The 26,099-nt window shown below is 49.0% G+C and overlaps 1 protein-coding gene across 1 annotated transcript in view; it reads left to right on the top strand.

Annotated features, from left to right (window-relative positions):
• Positions 1–26,099, top strand: part of LOC147683467 (maestro heat-like repeat-containing protein family member 1) — a 69,202-nt gene that overhangs the window by 25,632 nt on the left and 17,471 nt on the right. The window contains exons 13-15 of the mRNA XM_086944854.1: positions 36–143; positions 18,366–18,512; positions 19,457–19,555. Of these exons, the coding sequence (XP_086800980.1) occupies positions 36–143; positions 18,366–18,512; positions 19,457–19,555 (354 nt within the window). The remainder of the gene's footprint in view (positions 1–35; positions 144–18,365; positions 18,513–19,456; positions 19,556–26,099) is intronic.

Raw genomic sequence — 26,099 nt, 5'->3', positions numbered from 1 at the left:
TACTGCATTAAAGTCTCTCACTGTTTTCCTTGCAGTTCCTGGGGACTATCCTAAAACAAGCCCCATACAGAGAATGGCATGTCTCTTTTATGGAAGAACTCACCGAACAGATTGACACTTTTGCCCATCATGTGAATGAGGAGGTTAGTGCTCTCAAGGGTCAGTATTGAACCATTGGGGAAGTCAATTTAAAACAAAGTCGGAGAAGGGTAGAACTGTGTATTCCATTAGTAAAGGTAATTTTAATAATATGGGTACACAGCATTGGGCTTAGCCTGTTGGGAAAATCAGGTATGGTTCTCCCACTCCCTGGAAGGACTGACCTACTAAGAAGCAGATGGAGATGAACTCCCTGATGTAATCCTCTCCACTTGAATCAATAAAAGCCACAACATTTCAGGGCTATACTAATTTCCCTAATGGATCTCCTTTAGCCAATAGGTAGTCTTCATGTTAGAGCCAATCCCCATTCAGGGGATATGGGGCCATATTCATGCAAAAAGCAGTGGAGGTATTGTTCCTATCAAAAAGCAAAGAAGAAAGGAAGGCGAGCAAAGAAGGGGGAATCTTAAGGATTATTTCTTGGTGCCCTCACACATCACTGAGGATGTAATGCTTCATAGTGGGCTTGCTTCTCATAGGTCTAGGGCTATAATGCCCTACGGGCCCCATGAAGAGTCCCTTTAGGGGAGATCTTTTTATTTTTGCTGTCTGATGAGAAGTGCTTGTGTAAGGGCATTTTGAATGTGAGGGGTGATGTAAATGTGTACAGTGAATTAAAGGGAGACTAAAACTATCTAAGAGATACCGAACTGAACTGTAATGTGATGATTCCCTTGGTAGGATTAAAAAAATATAATTTGATTGGGGCTAATACAGGGGCGTGTTGTACCCATGTAGACTAAATCTGTGAGTGTGGTCAGGTTTCGATGGCCTAAAAAGGTTCCACAATGATTCGTCAGGACCAAAAATATGGGGGATAGTCCGACCCCACACCTAAGACATGATATGCTGCTAAGGTATTCCTTTAGAAGAAAATACCTGTTTCAAAATGTGTAGAATTAATCATCTAACCTAGAAAATAAATGAAAAAATAAAGAAAACACTCAGTAAACAAATGTTTTGTATGTTTGGTTCAATGTGTCACCAGAATCGATTTTCCAACTCACTGTATCATAGTGTCTCTAAAGGTAGACATGCGCATGCTATTTTTGGCGCTGACCAGTCACCACAACGTGAAAGAAGTGAAAAACGCACAAGTACATATAATATAACAGAATAAGCAAGTGAACATACATGGAACAGACAAAATAAACCAATCTGTGTTCGTGTTACTCAGCGTATCATAAGTGATTGGTTGTCCTTCATTGTGAGTGACGGGTCTTACCCTTTGGATCAATTAATTATGCCCTATAGGTCAAAAGCAGAGGGTAGTGCTCAGCTGCTGACAGTGGAAAGAGCTATGATGGTCAGTAAAAAGAAACAGTAAATCAAGGGGACCCAAATGACTCAGTGTTAAAAGAAAAAGAAAACATTTTCAAGAGAAGCAACCATACTCACATGGTTTCTGCACCGAGAGCCCAAGAGACCTACCCTCCTCTGCTCGCCTGGCTCGAGACTGAGCAGAGGAGAAGACCTGTCATTGAAGGTATGGGCAATTGGAGTGATTGTCCTCAGGTGTGGTGTGGGCAGCAGATGAAAGGAGTGATGACCTAGTGGAAAATGAGGAGAGGAGAGGAGAAGAGGGGCGAGCTTGAGCCAAAAGGAGTGAGCTTCTCACGTGCTGATGTAACAGAGGTATCATGCTTCAGTGGCGCCTATCTCAGAGTGTTCAGTGGTTAAAAGCTAGGCATCCCAAAGTCTTCCATGGTTTTTGTAAGGTGGCATCTAAGTAGTAAACTAAGACAGTTGAATGTTTTGTTAATCAAGGGTAATGGTAAGAGAAAAGTATAGTAAACCTAAGTACTCTTGCATATACGGTGATGGAGAGCAAATCAGGTCACATAACTCCTAGCGATCCCTCATGGTGGAAACTAGGCATATTGGCATCTGTGTTCATGTTGGCAATCTAGGCCACCTCATGTAATAAGTAACATGAGGTGACCAAGTGGTCTATTCCCAATGGATTAGGATGCTTGGTAAGCACTATTGGGAAATGTCAAATGAGGAGAAGAGGAAAGAGAAGAGGTAGGCTGGAGCCAATAGGAGCAAGCCCCTCATGTGCTTGTGTAGCAAAAGTATCATCCCTCCATGGTGGACATCTTGGAGTGTGTAGCGGTCAAATGCAGGCCGACCAAAGTTGTCAATGGTATTAGTAAGGCGGCTTCTGATGGATGCATCTGCCAGTGGATTCCTCACCTTGTGAATATCCCCCTGCGTCAGCAACGTTCGGAAAATTCTTTGTAGCTCGCCGGCGTGGATGACGTCTCAGAAACGCACGACATCGCGCGCGGCTCCTCTGACGTCACTTACTCCATAATAGGCCTACGCCGGCATGATGACATCAGTTCCCTTTTTTCCACGTCGTCGACGCTAACTGTTTCGGGGAACCTCTGTAGCTGTTAGTAACTTTGTTACTGTTTTTCTCTGTTTGGTGTCTTCTTGCTTCTTTGTTTCTCGCTGAAGATGTAGTCTAAGAAGACCAGGTTCAAGCCATGTGGGAAGTGTGGCAAGATGATGTCGATTACGGACCCGCACGAGGATTGTATCTGGTGCTTGAGTTCGGACCACAATGTCAAAGGCTGTTCTTCGTGTAAGAAGATGAACCCGAAGGCTCTTCGAGAGAGGGAAGAGAAACTTCTGGTGGCGAAGTTGAAGGTAGAAAGGAGAAGAAGACTTCGAGATCGCGTTCGAGTAGGCCGAGGTCGAAGTCGATGTCGAGGTCGTCATCTGGTCATGCTTCGAGGTCAACGAAGAAGAAGCATAAGAAGCGAAGGCTTGGATCTCGACATCACTCCGGTAAGGACTCAGAGTCGAGACCGAAGTCGCCTAAGAGGAGGCATAGAAAAGATGAGGTGTCTCCTTCACCTGGTGTTCCAGAAGGTGAGGCTTCGCCCTTGGAGTCGCCAGTGCGTTCTACGGCTCCGGTATCGGATCCCCCTCCAGCGCTGTCCCCAGCTCAAGAGGAAGAAGAGGCTCCATTACCTGAGGGCTCGATGACTCCAGTCCATCCGCCTGTGGTAGAGGAGGCAAATCTGGAACCTCTGAGAGAGCATCCTGTAGGTCCTTACCCGCACTTCCCAGCTCTATTACCTGAGGCTCCATTACCTGAGGGCTCGATGACTCCAGTCCATCCGCCTGTGGAAGAGGAGGCGAATCTGGAACCTCCGAAAGAGCATCCTGTGGGTCCTTACCCGCACTTCCCAGCTCCAGGTCAAGGCCCTACTTTGTTTTTAAACGCAATGTATGGAGTCTACTCAAGAGCTTTGTAACCCTCTTGTGCACATTCGGGTCCCATGGGTCCATTGGCATATAAATTAGTAGTTCCCCACTCCTATGCTCCAGCTCCTTTCATGCCATTTATGCCGGCGCCGGCTCCGCCTTGGAATTTCTTGGTGCCTCCGAGGTCCTCGACGCCGATTCCATCGTCGCCGGCTCCAACTCGACCTCGTGAGCAGCGACCTGGGCTTCCGGATCCATTCTCGACGCCGGCACCGGCTCCATCGGAGTCGGTCACGGATCCGACGGCGCGACTCTTGAAGGAGAGATCAAGGCGAGAAGCTCAGCGCCTTATAGAGGAGCAAAGATTTAGAGAGGCTGAGGCTGAGGTGGAAGAAGATGAGCTTCAGGAGGACTATTTTGATGATTTGAGGGATGCTAGTGGTTTGGAGCTTTCCCCTGAATTAGAGCTGTCCTCTGTATCTGATGCCCCTTCAAAGGATGTTGCACCATACCATGTGGTCATCAAAAACGCTGCAGATCTTTTAAATTTGACTTTGCCTACTGCTGAATACAAGTCTAATCTTTTGACTGAGGTCCTCCATTCCCCATCTTCAGTTGTGGAACCATTGCTTCCTTTTAATGAGGCTTTGACTGAGCCTATAGTGGAGGTTTGGAACAGGCCTCTTACAGCTCCTGCAGTGGTTAAAGGTGTTCCAAGGAGGTATAGGGTAGCACCTGGTGATCCTGAGTTTCTATCCTCGCATCCTTTGCCTGAAAGTCTGGTTATACAGGCAGCCTGTTCGAAGAAGACTGTTGGTGCTTTCCCTCAAGTGCCTGGGGATAAGGAGTCCAAGAAACAGGATCAGACTGCGAAGATGATTTTCTCTTCGGCAAATATGGCTCTAAAATCGACCAATGCCACATGTCTCTTGGGGAGATATATACATGCTGTGATGGACTCTGTACGGCAGTTGGCTCCTAAAATTCCTGAGGACAGCAGGAAGGATTTTAATGAGGTGTTGGCCGATACACAGGCGGCTGCACGTCAAGTGATTCAAAGTGGTCTTGACACTGCTGATTCAGTTGCTCGCATTATGGGAACTTCTGTTGCCTCTAGAAGCGCTGCCGGGCTGAAGTCATCTGACTTGTCTGCGGACGTTCCGTCAGCCTTGTTGGATTTGCCATTTGATGGTGCTGGACTATTTGGCAAAAAATCTGATGCAGCTTTTGAAATATTTTAGGACAGTAGGGCTACTGCCAGATCATTGGGGCTGCAGTCCAGAGGCTCTGCGACTAAGAGGTATAAAGGTTTTGGAAGTTTGTCCTTTCGTCCCTACCGTCAAACTCAACAGCAGCAGCAACAGCAAAATCCACTATATAAATCCTACAGGGGCAAACAAAGAGCTTGTCCTCGAGGACGTCAAGCCTCCTCCTCCTCTTCCTCCTCCTCTTCCCAACCCCCTTCACCATCAGCAAAGCAGCCCTAGATCCGCCATTCCGGATCATGCGGTCCTGTAGGGGGTCGGCTTACCCATTTTCTACGGGATTGGGAATCATTACATCAGATCTTTGGGTTCTCAATCTTGTAGAGAATGGGTATGCTCTTCCCTTTCGGGAATCTCTTCCAGATTACCCTCCTTGCCAAGGATTTTGCTCAGAGGACCACCTACTTCTCCTGCAGGAGGAAGTCCTGCCACTGTTACGAAAGGGTGCGATAGAGGTGGTTCTGGAGCAGGAAAGGGGTGTCAGGGATGCTACTCCCAGTATTTCCTGATTCCCAAGAAGGGTGGCAGACTTCGTCCAATCTTGGATCTTAGGATCTTGAACCTTTACCCGAAACAGGAGAAGTTCAAGATGCTCACCCTTGCTCAGGTTCTTCAGGCGCTGCTGGAAGAGGACTGAATGGTGTCGATCGACTTGCAGGATGCTTATTTCCATATTTCTATCTTGAAGTCGCACAGTAAGTATCACCGTTTCACGGTGGGATCACAACATTACCAGTTTGCGGTCCTTCCGTTTGGTCTTACTACTGCACCTCGAGTTTTCACCAAGGTGATGACTGTGGTGGCAGCACATCTCAGAAGGTCGGGGATACTTGTATTCCCGTATCTGGACGATTGGTTGATCAAAGCAGAATCTCCAGAGACAGTGCTCCATCATCTGCAAGTCACAACACAGTTGTTGCACAGGTTGGGTTTTTCAATAAATGTACCCAAATCTCACCTGGTGCCCTCCCAGCGCAACCTGTTCATAGGTGCGGTAATGGACACAACTGTATGTCGATTATTGCCTCCACCTCAAAGGATTCTCGACATACAGGGAATGATTCCTTTATTTCACAATGGAGCGGTCATTCTAGTCCTGAAGGTCCTTCGCCTGCTCGGTCTGATGGCTTCCTGCATTCTGTTGGTCAACCATGCACACTGGCACTCCAGTGGTGTCTTCGCAGGCAGTGGTATCAACACAACGGAGATCTCAAGGAGTCTGTGAGGATCTCCAGAGAAGCTGCAGCGGATGTATCTTGGTGGAGCGTGGAAGGCAATCTGTCACAAGGAAAGCCTTTCCATCTACCTCCATCGGTTAGCACAGTGAACTGATGCATCCACTCTCGGGTGGGGTGCTCATCTGGGGGATCTGGAGATCAAGGGTCTTTGGTCTCCAGAGGAAAGGTTGCTTCACATCAACCTTCTAGAGTTGCGGGCGATACGTCTAGCACTCAAGGCCTTTCTCCCTTCCCTTCGCGGGTGGTTGGTTCAAGTCCTGATGAACAACACCACCGCAATGTCGTATGTCAAAAAACAGGGAGAAGTGGGGTCGCAGTGTCTCTGCAGAGAGGCTCTGCATCTCTGGTCCTGGGTTCAGGACCATCAGATTTGTCTGATGGCAAATCATCTGGCCGGAGTTTTGTACGTGCGTGCAGACAGTCTCAGTCGGCAGTTCTCGGCCGACCACGAGTGGAGGCTTCATCCAGAGGTAGCTTGTCACGTCTTTCGGACGTGGGGAACTCTTCTGGAGACTGCCCGTCATTCTGCAGTCTCCAGTATCCGATGCAGGGAGCTTTGAGGGACGCGTTTCAGTTGAGTTGGGGCTCACAACTCCTTTACGCGTTTCCTCCCATACCCTTGATTCCTCGGGTTCTGAGGAAGATTTGCCAAGACCAGGCCCAAGTCATATTGATCGCCCCAGATTGGCCAAGAAGGGTGTGGTACACAGATCTTCTCCACCTCTCCTCATGCCCGCCGCTCCGTCTCCCTCTAAGGGCAGATCTCCTCTCTCAGATGGAGGGGCAGGTTCCACACCTCCACCTCCAGACCTTACACCTTCATGCCTGGAGATTGAACGGGGCAACCTGAATTCCTTTTCTCTCCCACATGATGTGGTGGATGTCATTCTATCGGCCAGACGTGACTCCACCAAGTCTATCTATTCTTATAGGTGGTCTCGGTTTGTTTTCTGGTGTGGAGAGAAATCCATTGATCCTTTGATAGCTCGTTTATCAAATATACTTCAATTTGCTCTTTCTTTAGCGCAGCAAGGGTTTGCTGTTGCTACAGTCAAAGGTTATCTTTTGGCTTTGTCGGCATTTCTCTGCCTGCCGGATCAGCCGTCCTCATTTAAGTCTCCTGTGGTTTTAAGATTTCTAAAGGGCCTTACGAATAAATTTCCTCCTACTCCCTTTATCGTACCTCAATGGGACTTGAATCTGGTGCTTACTTTTCTGATGGGTTCTCCTTTCGAACCTTTGCACAAGTGTCCCTTGAGACTTTTGTATTTTAAGACGGTCTTCCTGGTTGCTATTACCTCGGTAAGGAGGGTAAGTGAGCTTCAAGCTCTTAGTTCGAAGCCCCCATTCTTGACCATTCATGCTGAACGAATGGTTCTTAGGACCAGGGCTGCTATTCTGCCTAAAGTGGTAACTCCCTTCAATCTAGGACAGTCTATTACCCTTCCTACCTTCTATCCTCCCCTCACCCTTCCAAGGAGGAGGAACGGCTTCACCGTCTGGACCCTAAGAGGGCGGTGAGCTTTTATCTTGATAAGACAAAGGACTATCGAGTGGATGACCAGTTGTTTGTTGGATTTGCTGGCTGCAGAAAAGGAAGAGCTGTGCACAAGCGCACACTTTCGAGATAGATTATTCTATACATCAAGATCTGCTACGCCCTGGCTGGTAAGGAACCTCCAGGGGGTATAAGAGCTCACTCTACTAGAGCAAAGTCATCAACATCTGGTTCTGAGGAAGATTCGCCAAGACCAGGCCCAAGTCATATTGATCGCCCCAGATTGGCCAAGAAGGGTGTAGTACACAGATCTTCTCCACCTCTCCTCATGCCCGCCGCTCCGTCTCCCTCTAAGGGCAGATCTCCTCTCTCAGATGGAGGGGCAGGTTCTACACCTCCACCTCCAGACCTTACACCTTCATGCCTGGAGATTGAAAGGGGCAACCTGAATTCCTTTTCTCTCCCACATGATGTGGTGGATGTCATTCTATCGGCCAGACGTGACTCCACCAAGTCTATCTATTCTTATAGGTGGTCTCGGTTTGTTTTCTGGTGTGGAGAGAAATCCATTGATCCTTTGATAGCTCGATCATCAGATATACTTCAATTTGCTCTTTCTTTAGCGCAGCAAGGGTTTGCTGTTGCTACAGTCAAAGGTTATCTTTTGCCTTTGTCGGCATTTCTCTGCCTGCCGGATCAGCCGTCCTTATTTAAGTCTCTTGTGGTTTTAAGATTTCTAAAGGGCCTTACGAATAAATTTCCTCCTACTCCCTTTATCGTACCTCAATGGGACTTGAATCTGGTGCTTACTTTTCTGATGGGTTCTCCTTTCGAACCTTTGCACAAGTGTCCCTTGAGACTTTTGTATTTTAAGACGGTCTTCCTGGTTGCTATTACCTCGGTAAGGAGGGTAAGTGAGCTTCAATCTCTTAGTTCGAAGCCCCCATTCTTGACCATTCATGCTGAACGAATGGTTCTTAGGACCAGGGCTGCTATTCTGCCTAAAGTGGTAACTCCCTTCAATCTAGGACAGTTATTACCCTTCCTACCTTCTATCCTCCCCTCACCCTTCCAAGGAGGAGGAACGGCTTCACCGTCTGGACCCTAAGAGGGCGGTGAGCTTTTATCTTGATAAGACAAAGGACTATCGAGTGGATGACCAGTTGTTTGTTGGATTTGCTGGCTGCAGAAAAGGAAGAGCTGTGCACAAGCGCACACTTTCGAGATAGATTATTCTATGTATCAAGATCTGCTACGCCCTGGCTGGTAAGGAACCTCCAGGGGGTATAAGAGCTCACTCTACTAGAGCAAAGTCATCAACATCTGCTTTGTCTAGGGGTGTTCCTGTAGAGGACATTTGTAGAGAGGCAACTTGGGCCTCTCTCCACACTTTCGCGAAGCATTACTGCTTGGATACCGAAGTGAGGAGGGACGGCCTCTTTGGGCGTTTTGTCCTTGAGGACTTTCTGCTATAGAGGAGTGGACACCCTCCTCCGGGAGTGGGAACTGCTGTGGGAATCTATTCACAAGGTGAGGAATCCACTGGCAGAAGAACAAGTTACTTACCTTCGGTTACACTTTTTCTGGTGGATACATTATCTGCCTGTGGATTCCTCACATGCCCACCCGCCTCCACGTTGTCCACTCTTCTATACCTGAATTTCTGGTAATGTTTTTTTAATGTATACATGTTAACCTCAAAGGAAGTCTGTTCTTGTACATGATTTACTATGTTATATTCACACTATGTGTGTTACCTTGACTAGTTTGTACTGTGTATACTGTGTATATATCTTTTGTTGTTGGTCCGTCCGTGTGCCTCGAAGGCACGGAAAAAAGGGCGGAACTGATGTCATCACACCGGCATAGGCCTAATATGAAGTCGGTGACGTCAGCAGAGCCGCGCGCGATGTCGTGCGTTCCTGTGACGTTGTCCACGCCGGGGAGCTACAAAGAATTTTCCGAACGTTGCTGACGCAGGCGGATATTCACAAGGTGAGGAATCCACAGGCAGATACCGTATCCACCAGCAAAAAGCTTTACCAAAGGTAAGTAACTTGTTCATCTCAAACAGTAGACTAAGACAGTTAAATGGTTTCTTATTGGAGGGTACCACCTCATTGGTATCAACAGAATTATTTGTGTTAGTGAAGAAGAGACCAATGCCAAGTCGCAAAATGCTTATCATAAGCACTGCTTAGTGTGGTGTCTGGGACTCCATAGCCAGGCATTCCATATGTGGCATGGTGTCAATGGTGATATGGTATATCAGGTCCCATGTATGTAGTAAATGTCAATCCAGCTATAGTAAGAGAGTATCTGATTTCACAGGGGACTGAATTACACCTCGCACTAGAGGATTTCATCTTTCAAACCTTTGCTGTTGGTGGAGAGGCATAAAATCCACCCTTGCTCCATTCTGAAAAGGTTTAAAGGACTTCATGAATTAATCGCTTCCAAAATTATCTGCCAAAGGTCACCTGGAGAGTGGTTGGAGTTGGAAAAGTGATGGCACATTTTTGTAGTGCTGTGTCTGCAGTATATGTTGCTCCACTGCTCCATTATTCTTGGTTCGATAGCGCTCGTGGTCATTCCCACGTAATGAAGGCCACAAAGGCAGGTGATCAGGTAAACACAGTTTTTTGTACTGCAGTTACTGTGACTTTTCTGTTTGCAGGCTAATTGGGGACCCAACCTGACCTCTTAGGAATGTTTAGTCAGTGGGCATACCCCGTAGGACCCACAGGGATAGTGCCCTGTGACAGGTGGTAAGTCCCACAAGGTGTTCTGCATGTGGGACCGTTGAATATGAGGTCTGGTGTTTTCCATGAAGTCCTTCAGTTTCTGGATACACTTAAAAGTGAATCATGGCTCTGGAATCTCAAGGGGCCCAGTGCGTCATCACTCCTTCCCACGGTCGCATGCATCCCACCCAAGGACAATCACTACAATTACCTGCACATTAAAAGACGGGTTTTCTCCCCTGCTCAGTCTCAATCCAGATGAACAGAGGATGGTAGGTCTCCTGCACTCTCTGTACAGAAACCACATGAGTATGGTTGCATCTCTTGTAAACTCTCTGTTTTTCTTTTTTTTCTCACCCCAAAGCAATTTGGGTCCCCTTGACTTGCTGTTTCTTTATGTTGACTATCATTGTTCTTTCCACAGTTAGCAGCTGAGTGCTACACTCTGCTTTTGACCTACGGGTCACTGATCCAAATGGAAAGACCCTTCACTCACTCCTGAGGACAACTTGTGATGCACTGTGTAACATCAACACAGATTGGTTTTATGTTGTCTGTTACCTGTATGTCCACTTACCTGTTCTGCTATATTGCATGTACTAGTGTGTTTTTTACTTCCTTCACATTGTGGCGACTGATCACCCATAACAATAGCATGCACATACAGTGTCCCGGAAAAGCGATCGTGGAGACACATTGGCCCATACATGCAAAACATTTGTTTACTGTGTGTTTTCTTCATTTTCTCATTTTTTTTCTAAGTTGGACAATCAATTTTAAACTTTTTGAACAAAGGTATTTTCTTTTAGGGGATTACCTACACTTTATATCACATCTTAGATGTGGGGTAGGGTTAGCTCTCCCTTTTTTAGGTCCTGAAGAAGTGGTACAGATACTTTTTGGGCCAACAGGCAAGAAACACGTTGATCTGACCACATTCACAGATTTAGGCTACTTGGATACATTACTTCCATGTCGTCGCATGTACCAAATTATGTTTTTTTAAACCTGTCAAGGAAACCATCAGTTAAAATTCCAGTTGAATACCTCTTTTTAGTCTCTCTTCATTTCACTATACACAGTCACTCAACCTCACACATTCAAAACGCCCTCACACTGGCACTTTCATCATATGGCAAAAATAAAAATATCTCTGCTAAGCGACCCTTCGTGGGGCCCATAGGGCATTGCATTGCTAGCCCTATGAAGTATACCCTTGATGATGAGACATTCCATGCTCATGGATTTGTGAAGGCACCAAGAAAAAATCCTAAGGATTCCCCTTTCTTTGTCCGCCTTTATTTCTACTTTGCTTTCTGAAAGGAGCAGTATTTCCATTGGTTTCTGCATTAGCACTTTCAGAGCTTAGGTACTGGACCTTCATTGGCTCACATTACCCCTCACTTCCTTGTTTCGAGTCATATTCAGGGCCATATACAAATCTCTACAATGTCCAGAAAATATAACTATACTATACATAAGATAACAAACATTTCACGGGGGGCGTGGCTTGGGCGCCGATGGCGATGGTCTCCTGAGAGCTCGGCTCCGGGACTGAGCCCGTGATTATCCTGTAAATCGGAGGCTGCGGGGCACCCCAAACCCCGCATTCTGCTGAACGGACCGACGAAGACCTGCCAGGGCCCCTGGCGAGGCTCGGACGAGTGGCGATCCGGCGTAAAAACGAAGTTTGCGGAGTTGCGGAGTGCGACCCAACATGGCGCCCGGACTTCATTGTCATCCTGGCCGGATCCATTGAATTGGAGGAGCGTCGCGGGCGGCGTCTCGCCCCCGGCTTTGCCATCCCCTGCTGATCTGTGCACTAGATATCGGTCGGATCGGACTTTCTACAACGAGAATGCACTCGGTTGGGTGACTGGGCGGATGCCCACGTTATAGTGGATCCAGTGAGCGGACGTCTGGTGAACCGGGCGGTGGCCCAACTCACGACACCGCACCTAGCTACGTTTTCCTGGCCAGTCCACTTCCATGGGAGGCGCGACACTCTGGCGCCACAAATCGTCCGGTGGAGTTGGTGACCCTCACCCCGGGACTTCAGCGGCTGTGCGGACCTGCCCGACCTGGCGGAGGTTATCACCGCCCCCTCATCGGTGCCCTCGGACGCCGTGGTGGTGGCGCGAGCCGAAGCGGAGAAGTTCCCACAGGCCCTGGAGAAGGAGGTCTCCGATACTCGATTTGAGGTCCAGTAACCGGGAGGGTCGTGGTCGGCACCTGCACCCGGAGACGCCTGCTCCTGGACCATCACGGAGTGCCCCCGGCGACATGGGGAAACCTAGAGGAGCCAAGGGGACTACCCCAACCGCCTCAGACTCGGAGGCCCAGGACAAAGAGGAACATGGGGACCCAAAGAGTTCTGGTGGTGCATCGATGCAACAGCAGTTCGACCGCGTCCTGGAGACGATAGCGACCACGCGATCGGCCCTTCAACAGGACATTGCCCAGGTGGCGACGAGCCTAGGTCTCCTTAGAGCGGACCACGGCAAACTTTCGGACCGGGTCAAGGAAGTGGAGAGCTCGGTGAAAACCTTGGAGCCGATGCAGCGAACCTTGGCTGCGACTATGAAGGATGCTTTATCCCGGATTGCGACCCTAGAGCAGAGAGCGGAGGATGCGGAAGGCCGCAACAGGAGGAACAACATCCGTGTGGTGGGCCTTCCGGAAAAGATCGAGGATGGCGACATGGTGGCATACTTGGAGGCCTGGCTCCGTGACACGGTGGCCCCGGAGGGGCTATCCTCCTTCTACACCTTGGAGCGTGCCCACAGAGTCCCGGCGCGGCCACCGCAGCAGGGACGTGCCCCGAGACCAGTGGTGGCGCGGTTATTGCACTTTCGGGACAGAGACTTAATCCTCAATGCCGCCAGACATAATGGTCCATTCAAAGTGGCGAACAGTCAGGTGAACATCTTCCCGGATTACACCTATGAAACTCAACGCAGGCGGTTCTCCTTCCTGGCGGTCAAGCGCGAGCTCAGGAGTGAGGGCATCCAGTACTCGCTCCTCTATCCTGCAAGGCTCCGCATCATTGTCGATGACAAGACTCAATTCTTCGACACCCCGGAGGATGTCTGTGCTTGGCTCGAGCTTTACAGAGCAGGGAAAGATGGCTTCGGCTCCTCATCCCAACAGGCGGAGGAGCCGGAACAGAGACGGCGATCCAGGAGGATTAGGAATCGTCGAGGCCGCTCGGGGGGGCCCTCAACTGCAGAGACGTCGACGGAGCGGAGGGAAGTGCTCGAGGTATTATCTGAGTTGTCTGGCGCACGGGACGATGCCATTGAAGAGGAAGCAGACCCGGGAGACGAGGGGGCACCATCGGACTCAGAGGACTCAGTGACTGATAGCGCCCATACACCGGTGATCACACCGAAATCGGTGGAAGACCTCCTGGATGGACAGGGGTAACGGGGTGAGCTACCTCATTTTGGGAGGGGGCCCGGCAGGGGGGAGGCGGTTGCCGTTAATTGATGCTGACAACGAGAGCGGGGAGGGTGGGGTGCCCCTGTTTCTGCCCCGAGGGTCTTTGGCACTGTTTTGGGCTTGTTTTTAGTCCTGGTAGCCGGAGCGTCGAGGGCCCACTGCCCCCGCCCGGCCCGCACCTGGCCCTTAAGGCCTTCCTACGGTGGCGACCTCAGGATTAGTAGGGGTTATTGGGTTGTTGGAGGGCAAGGTTTGGATGGGATCTGGATGGTGCTGTTTGGGTCCTGTTCTGGGGAGGGTGGGTGGGGGTCTGATTCGTTCTTGGGGTGTTTGGTTTTGGTTGGGGAAAATGGCCGCCATCAGTGCTGGGATGAATGATGTCCTTTTTTTGTGGGGACCCGGATGGGGAGACTGTGTAAGAACAATATGGGACAATGGCTGATGTTGCTAACTTGAAATGTGTCACTTGGAACGTGAGGGGGCTTCACACTATGTCCAGGCGCCACAAAGTCCACGCTTATTTAGTGCGTAGGGGAGTGCAAATGGCGCTGCTGCAGGAAACTCATCTGAACAAGGCGGAAGGGGCGGCGCTACAGCGTAGATGGAGGGGGCAGGTCTTTTACACATCGTACTCCGCGTATGCCAGAGGGGCGCTAATATGGGTTAGAGCTGGGGTCCCCTTCCAGGTCACGAAAACAGTGATAGATCCAGAGGGGGGTTACGTGGCCATTTCGGGCACTTTAGGAAGGAGGGACTTGAACGTTTGCTGTGTGTACGCTCCTAATATAGACCAGACTGCCTTCCTTTCTAGGTTATCGGGCTCGTTGGCCCACTTCTTCTCCGGGCCCCTTCTGCTCGGGGGAGACTTTAACTCAGTAGTGGACGTAGACACTGACCGCTCGCATCCACCCCTTCCCGATTCTCCGGTTCGTCGCACGGCTAAGGGTCGCAAGGATTGGCAGACCCACTGGGATCTGACGGATATCTGGAGGGCGCACCACCCCACATCTAGGGACTATTCGTACTTCTCGAGCCTCCATGAGTTGCATGTCAGACTGGACGGATTTCTGGGATCGCCCGAACTGGTTTCGGCAGCGGTCCGATCTGAGTACTTGTCCAGAACCATTTCAGACCATAACCCCCTCCTGCTGGACCTTCGCTGGTTCTCCGGGACGCCGGCGGTGCCCACCTGGAAGCTACGACCCGAGATTCTTGAGGACAGTGCTTTCAGAGCGGACCTGGGGGATAAGGTATCGGAATATTTTGCGTCCAACGGCGGCACCGCGAGTACAAGGGCGTTAGAGTGGGACGCTTTTAAGGTAGTGGTGAGGGGCTACTGCATTTCTAAAAAGGTGGGCATGAGGCGAGTTATCCTAGCTGACCTAGATGCAGCGGACCGGAAACTCCGCGAGCTGGAACTTCGCCGCCCCGGGCGCCCGGAATTACAGGTACTCACGGCGGAGGCGAGGGAGAAGGTGGCGTCAGAGGTCGAACGGCTTCGCTGTTTTGACTACAAGGCCTATACGGTCCGGTCCATCGCGGAGGGGGACAGATCGAGCGCGTTGCTGGCATGGCTGGCCAACCCTACGCGCCAGTCCTCATTGACGACAAGTATGCGTAAGGCAGACGGAACCGAGGTATACACTCAACCGGAGATTCTCAGCTGCTTCCGGCATTATTACGAACGTTTGTACCGCAGTCGCTCCGCACGAGACCCTGACCGGCTCGATAATTATCTGCGCCCACTGGAGCTCCGAACAGTGGAGCAAGAAGTGGCGAAAGCCCTGGGGTCCGACATAGAATTGGGGGAGATCCGCGGTGCCATTAAACGGATGGCGAGAAATAAGACCCCGGGCCTGGACGGCCTGCCCGTGGAGTTTTATGCAGCTTATGCTGACCTCCTAGCCCCTAGGTTATTGGTGGTCTACAAGGAGGCGAAGAGGCTGGGGCGACTCCCGAGCTCGATGTGTGAGGCGTTGGTGGTTCCTCTCCTCAAACCAGTAAGGGACTCGTCCGACCCGGGGTCTTACCGTCCCTTATCGATGCTGACGGTGGACTATAAAATACTGAGCAGTATCTTGGCCTCGAGGCTGCTGGGACACATGAGTTCCCTGGTACATGAGGACCAAGCTGGTTTTATCCCAAGGCGTAACACGACTATGAACATTCGCAGGTTGTTCCGTTTGCTAGGGGAACCGTTTGTGGATGCCCCGTCCCCGGTTGTCTTATCGGTGGACCTAGAGAAGGCTTTTGATAGCCTGGAGTGGGACTACCTCTGCACGGTGCTGCGGAGATTCGGCCTCGGTGAGGGCTTCATCAGATGGACCGCGGTTCTATATGCCTCTGCATCGGCCAGGGTTCGGGCGGGACCACTGATTTCCTCACAATATCCGGTAGAACGAGGCACGAGGCAGGGGTGTTCGTTGTCCCCACTTCTCTTTGCGCTGGCGGTGGAACCACTCGCGCTGCACCTTCGATCGGGAGCCCACTATATGGGCCTGTGGACGCCTTCGGGCCCGCACTACGTTTCGCTGTATGCAGACGACCTGTTGCTCTTCCTAGAGGACCCGCTCGACGCTTTACATGGAGCGGCGACGGCGCTCACGGAGTTTGGGGAGGTTTCGGGCCTCCGGGTGAATTGGTCCAAGACCTGTCTTTTCCCGGTTCGTAAGGGCGCCCCCGCCCCTCCTTTAAGTAGGGAGATTAGATGGGAACCCGACTGCTTTAAGTACCTGGGGGTATTCGTCTATCACGACCCATCCGACCTCCTGGATGGGAACATTGCCCGCAGCACTCGAGCCCTTCGAGGCTGCATGGACTTTTGGGCCACGCTGCCGCTCTCAGTGGCGGGACGGATCGCTCTGCTTAAAATGGTGGCGCTTCCCCGACTATTATATTACTTCCGGACACTACCGATCTGGGTCCCACCGGCCACGTTTCGATTATTACGATCTATGATTGTCGGATTCATTTGGGGCTCGGGCCGCCGTCGGGTGGCCCTCAGGACCCTGATGAGGCCGAAAGATGAGGGGGGCTCGCGGTGCCGGACTTTGAAAAGTATTACCTGGCAGCGCAGCTCCAGACCTTCACCCAGGAGATCGCCCGGGAATTCCGGGGCCCGGAAGACAGAAGGGGGACGGGCATGGCCAGGCATGTTCTCTCCTTCATAGCGTTGCGACAACGTTTGGCCCTGCGGGATTTATTGCTGGAGGAGCGGACTGTCCGCCTGTGTTGGAATCGGGCTCACGCCCGAGGCCATCTAAGAACACCGTATGCGCCCGAAATACCTTTGGGGATGCTGACGGCCCTCCCCCATGGAGGCGATTGGTCACGATTGGCGGCCTGGGAGGACACCGGCTTACAGCTAGTTGGGGATCTGTATGAGGACGGGGCGCTCTTGCCCTTCCAGGATCTTATTGATCGCTTTGAGATCCCCCGTGGTGACTTTTTGTTGCACTCGGCCATTGTCCGAGCGATCCAGGCACACTGGAAGAGCGGGCTGGAGGGACCCGCCTTATCTCCGGTGTGCCAATACGTGATGATGTCTGCGGGCACGGTGAAGGCGGTCACTTGCCTTTACGGTAGATTGATCAACGAAGGGTTGGCTCCTCTCACTACTTTGAGAAACCGCTGGGAGGAGGACATTGGCAGGGAGATCCCGGAGACGACCTGGTCCCAGTTGGTGCGGCGAGCCTGGAAGGGCACACGCCACGCCCGATTTCAGCTGGTCCACTATTACGTTCTCCATAGAGCATATCTGACCCCAGTGAAAATTAAGCGATATTTTGCCACGAATTCGGCGGATTGCCCTAGGTGCCCAGCTCAGGAGGCGGACCTCCTCCACATGTTATGGGCCTGCCCGGGATTATCATCCTACTGGGTGGAAGTGGAGAAAACCCTGGAGGAGGTGACGGGGAGATCCTTATCATTTGATGCGGCGGTGGGACTCCTACACTGGTTCCCTCATACCCCCAAGAATAAAATTTCCAGCAAATTTATCGACCTAGGGCTCCTCCTTGCTAAGCGAGAGGTGACCAGGAACTGGAAGGCACGAGTTGGTCCGACAGGGAGCAGATGGCACAGCGAGCTCTTGAAGTGGGCGGCGGGGGAGAGCACACTGAGATACCAACTGGCTTGGAGGCAGCGTAATGAGAAGGCGCAGGAGGCAGCGTTGGAGTGGGAAATGTTAGTGCAGGCCCTCAGGGATTATTGCGCCCCCAGCGACTCTGAAGGTGAAGAAGCGACTCGCCCTGAGTCCCGATAAACATTTGCACTATTAGGTCTGTTGCTTTCCCCGTGGGTCCCACAGCAGATCCTGTTGCGGTTGCTCCCAGGCGCTGATGGCGGGGTTGGGTGGGGTTTACCTTGGTTAGTAGTATTTTGAGGGTGGGGGTTTTTCTTTTGGGTTTATAGGCTTGTTTGGAAAAGCAGATGACGGACAGTGGATCATCCGGACCAGCTCTAACATCCTGCTGAGCCCCCATTGAATTTCGCCGCCCGACCCCAGGGTTGTGGGCCGGATGGCTGTGTACGGAACTTACGGTGCGGGGACAGAGGGTTGTATTTCGCTGATACTGCTTGTGATACAATGCTGGTCGATTTTGTAACGATTTACTAATTCCTGCAATAAAAATATATTTAAAAAAAAAAAAAAGATAACAAACATTTCACTCAACTTATTAAGTGCTATTTGAAAGTGGGAGACACATTTGTGTGTAGAGTGAATCAAAGATGAATACTCCAATATAAGTAGGACTTTCATAGAGTGAGCAGGAGATGCTGTTTATTCTTAACTCAGACTGTCTTTAATTCACTCCCATATTCGGGTTTTATTTTCCAGTGCCTTGGTAAGTGCATGGCCAGCTGTGATGATACTGCACTGATCTTACCCTTCCTTCGAAGCATGTTCGAATCTACTAGGTTCGTCGCTACACCTCACCATGCAGTAAGTATCAAGTGCATTTCTTACAATTATCATAGATTTATTTCCCTAGGGTATTTCACCCTGTACAACCACAACAAAATCAAGTTGAGAAGGTAGTCATATGGGGCTGTGGAGCATCTGGATGTACATTGTGTAGGTTTGTAACTTCATTCATAGAGCTTGATGGTAAATTATTGATGACCGGTGAAACATTCCTCACTCAGTACTTCCTCTCACCCAATAGTGTGATTTTGTACTCCGTGCATAGCCAAATTATATTAGAGTGAAACCCCTCTACAGAGTAGATGAGGCCTAAGTTAGCAGAAACTAAATTTAGAGCTCCTTTTTTCAGGTGACTAATAATGCATTTCACCAGGGATAGTTAGGAGCCTCTTTAGGTGATCTCTCTTGATAGAAGCCAGTGTTTGAACAAGATAAATCAAGTTTAATCAATGTAGCAGATAAAGCGGTGAAAGACATAAAGCTATGTGAAGGCTTTGAAATGACTCTCTCAGAAAGGCCTTCAAAATAGACAACAGTAGACATGAGGAAGAAAGGATAAGCATCCCTTCTAAAGAAATCACACTCCTTTGTTGTAAAGAAGGCTTGTGTATTGAACTGTCCTTGCAGTTCCTTTATGTGAAACACCAGAAAGAACAAAGAGACAGAAAACAAATAGTGACGAAACTCTCATCTTATTGTCCAAAGATGCTTTTTAAGTAGCATGGTAAAGCCCTCCAGCATAGCTGTATAAAGGTATCCTTAAATCATGCTTTCAGGACACTTAATATATTTGCTTTACTAGTTGACAATCATTCACTAATACCAGCTGTAAACACTGAATGTGAAATCAAGAACCAGCTCTATCCTTTCTTTCTAATATGAAATCTCTTGTACTAAATGTCTGTGTTTGGTTAATGTCTATTGTCTCCCTGAGGCTGTGACTTGTCTTTCCCTATTTGCAGGGCATAGTAATTGGTTTCCAAACATGTGCCAAGGTTCATCCTTTCGCATGCCGGCAGGTACTTGAAGCGTACAAGGGTTGTCTTTCTGATATTGAGCTGGTAAGAACCATGCATCTCTTTCTGTCGCATATTTCAAACTTTCCTCAGCAGCGGCGGTTCACATTTATTAAATTTATTTTACAATTAGATAAAAGTTTATGAGAAAGAAAAGCTAAAATATGTCTAAAGACGTAGGCAGTCTACAATTCCGAAAACAAAACTGTATCAAATAAATGGCCAGTGCAGCTTCCATTCCTCATGTGTATATAACATTTGTTGAAGAAATTTAGCAATTTGTTTAGAAAATTTATTTTGAAGGGGCTTATGATACCAAATGCAACAATCTCTTAAATGTACCATATAAACAAGTCATTCAACCTTTACTTTCTCCTTTGATTTACTCATGACTTCAGAAGTAATAGAGCACCAACGGAAATGCCACCCTCCAAGACAACTTACATTTAGGAATGTGGGTGTTCAATACAAGACCGGGTCTAAGACCAGGCCCTGGACTCAAGGGGGGAGTGGTACTCGATATCAAACAACAGGCCTGGGTAAAGGCTGGGCTCTGTATCTACATAATACAGTTACATTGAGGAAAGGTATGCAGCTGAGTCCATATTCTATAGCACACAGCTTACTGTGTTCTAAACTCCTACTGAGATGGTGTCTGGCCCGGGCCAGGAGGCAACCGGCACCAGCACTGGTGTGTTGTGTTACAGGACTACCTCTCCTGTCTGAGGATGGGCCTTCATGAGGCCAACGTGAACAACCCACCCTGACACATGGGTAAGGCAGTGTGATTGCATTGTAGGGGCAGAGAACCACACATATCCCCTATGCCTAGGACAAGGCCAGGGAGGATCATTGTATTTGGGGGCTCGGTGACACTGAGGCCAGGGTTGATTTAGGCAGCCAGGTAAGCTAATATTCACTGGATCATTGGTTTTGCAGGGTATTTTCTTTGTGGCCTTCCTGTCGCCTTTGAGGTTGTGTGTGTGTGTGTGTGTGTGAATGAGAGTTAGGGTAAGAGTAATGGTACACATTAAAGTTAGGTGTAGAGTTAATGTAAGAATAAAGGATAGAGATTGACTTCATGTTGTGTATATTGTGCCAGATACAAAACAGTTCTTGTTTAATGTTAGTCTTAGGAATAACTTTATGGCTAGAGATGAAGTATTACAAAAGGGGGTGGTGATGGACGGAGCATCTGAATCAATCAAACACTCACACCCAGTCAAAAGATCTGGGTTTCATCCATCACCGTTCTTTAGCCCACTCTGCCACCCCAGTTCAGACATGGCTATATGCAAATCAGTCTGACCCTGTGCCTCATGGGAACAGTCCAGCCCGAACTGCCAAGCCATGTCTTGCCTGTACCGGAAACAAGCTTCCGAGGACCGGTTTCTGGCATTCCAGCCGTCTTCAGCCCGGCTTGCTTGAATCCAGTGGCAAAGTGAGCAAGGGACTCACATCTGAGCATACCCTGCCACACTTAAGGCGGCCAAAAGCGGTACAAAAGGGGGTGGTGATGGACTGAGCATCTGAATCAATCAAACACTCACACCCAGTCAAAAGAGCTGGGTTTAATCCATCACCGTTCTTTAGCCCACTCTGCCACCCCAGTTCAGACATGGCTATATGCAAATCAGTCTGACCCTGTGCCTCATGGGAACAGTCCAGCTCGAACTGCCAAGCCATGTCTTCCCTGGACCGGAAACAAGCTTCCGAGGACCGGTTTCTGGCATTCCAGCCGTCTTCAGCCCGGCTTGCTTGAATCCAGTGGTAAAGTGAGCAAGGGACTCACGTCTGATTATACCCTGCCACACTTATGGTGGCCAAAAGCGGTACAAAAGGGGGTGGTGATGGATGGAGCATCTGAATAAATCAAACGCTCACACCCAGTCAAAATATCTGGGTTTAATCCACCACCGTTCTTTAGCCCACTCTGCCACCCCAGTTCAGATATGGCTATATGCAAATCAGTCTGACCCTGTGCCTTTTGGGAACAGTCCAGCCCGAACTGCCAAGCCATGTCTTCCCTGGACCGGAAACAAGCTTCTGAGGACCGGTTTCTGGCATTCCAGCCGTCTTCAGCCCAGCTTGCTTGAATCCTGTGGCAAAGTGAGCAAGGGACTCACGTCTGAGCATACCCTGCCACACTTATGGTGGCCAAAAGCAGTACAAAACGGGGTGGTGATGGACGGAGCATCTGAATCAATCAAACACTCACACCCAGTCAAAAGATCTGGGTTTAATCCATCACCGTTCTTTAGCCCACTCTGCCACCCCAGTTCAGACATGGCTATATGCAAATCAGACTGACCCTGTGCCTCATGGGAACAGTCCAGCCCGAACTGCCAAGCCATGTCTTCCCTGGACCGGAAACAAGCTTCCAAGAACCGGTTTCTGGCATTCCAGCCGTCTTCAGCCCGGCTTGCTTGAATCCAGTGGCAAAGTGAGCAAGGGACTCACGTCTGAGCATACCCTGCCACACTTATGGCTGCCAAAAGCGGTACAAAAGGGGGTGGCGATAGACGGAGCATCTGAATAAATCAAACTCTCACACCCAGTCAAAAGATCTTGGTTAAATCCATCACCATTCTTTAGCCCACTCAGCCACCCCAGTTTAGACATGGCTATATGCAAATCAGTCTGACCCTGTGCCTCATGGGAACAGTCCAGCCCGAACTGCCAAGCCATGTCTTCCCTGGACCGGAAACAAGCTTCAGAGGACCGGTTTCAGGCATTCCAGCCGTCTTCAGCCTGGCTTGCTTGAATCCAGTGGCAAAGTGAGCAAGGGACTCACGTCTGAGCATACCCTGCCACACTTATGGCGGCCAAAAGCGGTACAAAAGGGGGTGGTGATGGACTGAGCATCTGAATCAATCAAACACTCACACCCAGTCAAAAGATCTGGGTTTAATCCATCACCGTTCTTTAGCCCACTCTGCCACCCCAGTTCAGACATGGCTATATGCAAATCAGTCTGACCCTGTGCCTCATGGGAACAGTCCAGCTCGAACTGCCAAGCCATGTCTTCCCTGGACCGGAAACAAGCTTCCGAGGACCGGTTTCTGGTATTCCAGCCGTCTTCAGCCCGGCTTGCTTGAATCCAGTGGCAAAGTGAGCAAGGGACTCACGTCTGATTATACCCTGCCACACTTATGGTGGCCAAAAGCGGTACAAAAGGGGGTGGTGATGGACGGAGCATCTGAATAAATCAAACGCTCACACCCAGTCAAAAGATCTGGGTTTAATCCATCACCATTCTTTAGCCCACTCTGCCACCCCAGTTTAGACATGGCTATATGCAAATCAGTCTGACCCTGTGCCTCATGGGAACAGTCCAGCCCGAACTGCCAAGCCATGTCTTCCCTGGACCGGAAACAAGCTTCAGAGGACCGGTTTCTGGCATTCCAGCCGTCTTCAGCCCGGCTTGCTTGAATCCAGTGGCAAAGTGAGCTAGGGACTCACGTCTGAGCATACCCTGCCACACTTATGGTGGCCAAAAGCGGTACAAAATGGGGTGGTGATGGATGGAGCATCTGAATCAATCAAACACTCACACCCAGTCAAAAGATCTGGGTTTAATCCATCACCGTTCTTTAGCCCACTCTGCCACCCCAGTTCAGACATGGCTATATGCAAATCAGTCTGACCCTGTGCCTCATGGGAACAGTCCAGCCCGAACTGCCAAGCCATGTCTTCCCTGGACCGGAAACAAGCTTCCGAGGACCGGTTTCTGGCATTCCAGCCGTCTTCAGCCCGGCTTGCTTGAATCCAGTGGCAAAGTGAGCAAGGGACTCACGTCTGAGCATACCCTGCCACACTTATGGCGGCCAAAAGTGGTACAAAAGGGGGTGGTGATGGACGGAGCATCTGAATCAATCAAACACTCACACCCAGTCAAAAGATCTGGGTTTAATCCATCACCGTTCTTTAGCCCACTCTGCCACCCCAGTTCAGACATGGCTATATGCAAATCAGTCTGACCCTGTGCTTCATGGGAACAGTCCAGCCCGAACTGCCAAGCCATATCTTCCCTGGACCGGAAACAAGCTTCCGAGGACCGGTTTCTGGCATTCCAGTCGTCTTCAGCCCGGCTTGCTTGAATCCAGTGGCAAAGTGAGCAAGGGACTCACGTCTGAGCATACCCTGCCACACTTATGGTGGACAAAAGCGGTACCAATGGGGGTGGTGATGGACGGAGCATCTGAATCAATCAAACCCTCACACCCAGTCAAAAGATCTGGGTTTAATCCATCACCGTTCTTTAGATGAAGTATGGGCATGATACAGGGTTAGGGTAAAGAATATTGTTAAGCATACTTTGCTGGAATGAACTAGGTTCAGGTCTATGAAAAGTGGTGGGTATATTATCCTCCTAGTGTTAGGGGGTTTGAGATTCGGTTATAGTACATAATATTAATGGGCAAGTGCTAGTGATAGCATTATGGTTAGGCATAGGATTTTGGATTTGTGTACCTTACAACAAGAATAAAATCCTATAAAATAATTTTCAGATATGTATACAGTATTAACATTTGAAATATCAGTTTCTCGCTTTTCTTTTTGTATTTTTTCCTCAATATTTAATTTCTAAATTTTAACCTAAATACCACTGGCAGGGGACAAGTGTTTTTTGAGCAGACAGGTGCATGAAGTAGTGCTGCCCAAAAGTTCTTTGACACCATAATTCAACTTTGAGTGAATAATTTATGTTGCCTGCGCCACCCCAATTGTTTAGCACAGAAAAAGAATTGTGTTTAAACTTTATCATAACCAACAGCCATTACACAGCCCTCACTTATTTCACAGTACATTGCGTACCAGGGCAAGTGGAAGTTGCGCTCCAATAAATGCGCAAATAGCTATGACAAAAAATGTGTTTGTTAAGGCATAAAACCTATGAGCTGCACCCTTTAAATGAAATAAAAACAAGCTGTATAAGTTTATAAATTATATTAATTGTGATGGATCGATATTTGAAATTTAGGTTTTCGTTTGAAGTTTAGCAGTGCCCAGAAGCTGCATGAAGTCGTCACTAAATGGATGAAATTACTTTTTCTGACAGTTCAAAGATCCGCTTTCTGGTATTCGTCCGTGGCATGAATACATCATGCCTCTTCCTGTATTGAACCCCCCCTGAAAGCACCAGCCAATTACTTATGTGTTAACACAGTGGCCATTTTAGGTACTCATTTTGGGAATTCTTTTTCCATTGGTTAGAACTACTGTGCACGGTGGTTACAGGTGCACTCTCTCGTTGATCTTGGACATGCTTGTTTTTTTATTGTTATCCTGTTCTTTTATCTCAACACATTATTGGCTCAGGTTTGTTTTCCGTTTGTGGTGTTTCCATTGTTCAGCAGGTGCCCCTTTATGGTCGCTGCTTCATTGATCTAAGGGGTATCGCAAAGAAATTGGAATTTCAACAGCACAATGCCTGTCGTGTAAAAAGCTGTTTTTCCGTAGTGAGAGCATAATTCTGACAATGCCCAATGCTGTGTTGGCTAAAACACCACTTCTAAGTTGTGAAAATCAAATAGGAGCGTTCAGTCAGATCACATTGGAAGCAAGCCTGCCTATAGGACCTGGCAGTAAGATCATAGATGGGACCAAGCAAGATGTGAAAACATGGGGTACATGCTGCATAGGGCTGCAGTCTTCTCTGCAGGTTTCGTTCTCACCCAGCAGAAACATTCAGTTTACTGGTATACTTTCTTTCTGATCTCCTCCTTCTGACTCTGCGCACATGTTCATGTTTAACAGCCTGAACACCGTAATAATAATAATGTATGTTTTCATTTATAGCTCATGTAACTGCATTTTTGTAGTTTCATAGCATTGCCGCACGTCTTGCAGATAATGTTTTTAATAACCCAGGCACAAATAGATATCATATAGGCCGAGGGCTTTAAGTGGGCTGGGTCTTTCTGGTGCACCAACAGTTCTAAAAAGCAAGTGCTGGGACGGGTCCTTAACGGGGTCTCCATTTTTGCCCGCACCCTCCAGGCAGAAACCTCAGTTTTGTCTGATTCCTGTTTTTGCTGGAATGTCTGCTCTGATCCCGCTGCTTTAGGGAAATGATGTTCCTTGCTACAGGGAAGCATGGGTCTTTTACCATTGCAACATACTCTACAGAACAGCAATATAATGCAGAGTACATTATTACAGTGTTCACTACAAATGACATTAACTGTCATTGTCCTTTACTAGGGAAGGTTTCTGGCCTTCATGTGCTTGTATACTTCTGCAATTAAGGCAACGATTATGCTTACATGCGGTTGTTGCACAAAAGGACATATGACTAGCCAGGACACACCAAGGTCATGTTATGATTTTTTCTTTCTTTTTTTTTCAGGCAGTTTATATAGTGTAAACTTGGCCCTAGGGCACTAAAGGGCTTTACATGTAAACCATATATTTTTACATGACAACTGTTCTGCAGGAAGAAATGCTTTGAGTGTGTAATCGAGGTATTGAAGCATATATTTTGGTAAACACCAAGGTTGTTAAAAATAAGTTGTGCAGGAAAAAAGTTTTGAGAGAAAGGCAAGGGCTTTACTTGGATATCCTGCCTTAAACTCAGGAAAAACAA

Source organism: Lissotriton vulgaris, chromosome 11 (genome assembly GCF_964263255.1).
Source record: "Lissotriton vulgaris chromosome 11, aLisVul1.2, whole genome shotgun sequence".
In the NCBI taxonomy this organism is placed as follows: Eukaryota; Metazoa; Chordata; class Amphibia; order Caudata; family Salamandridae; genus Lissotriton; species Lissotriton vulgaris.
This window is presented reverse-complemented; position numbering and strand designations above follow the sequence as displayed.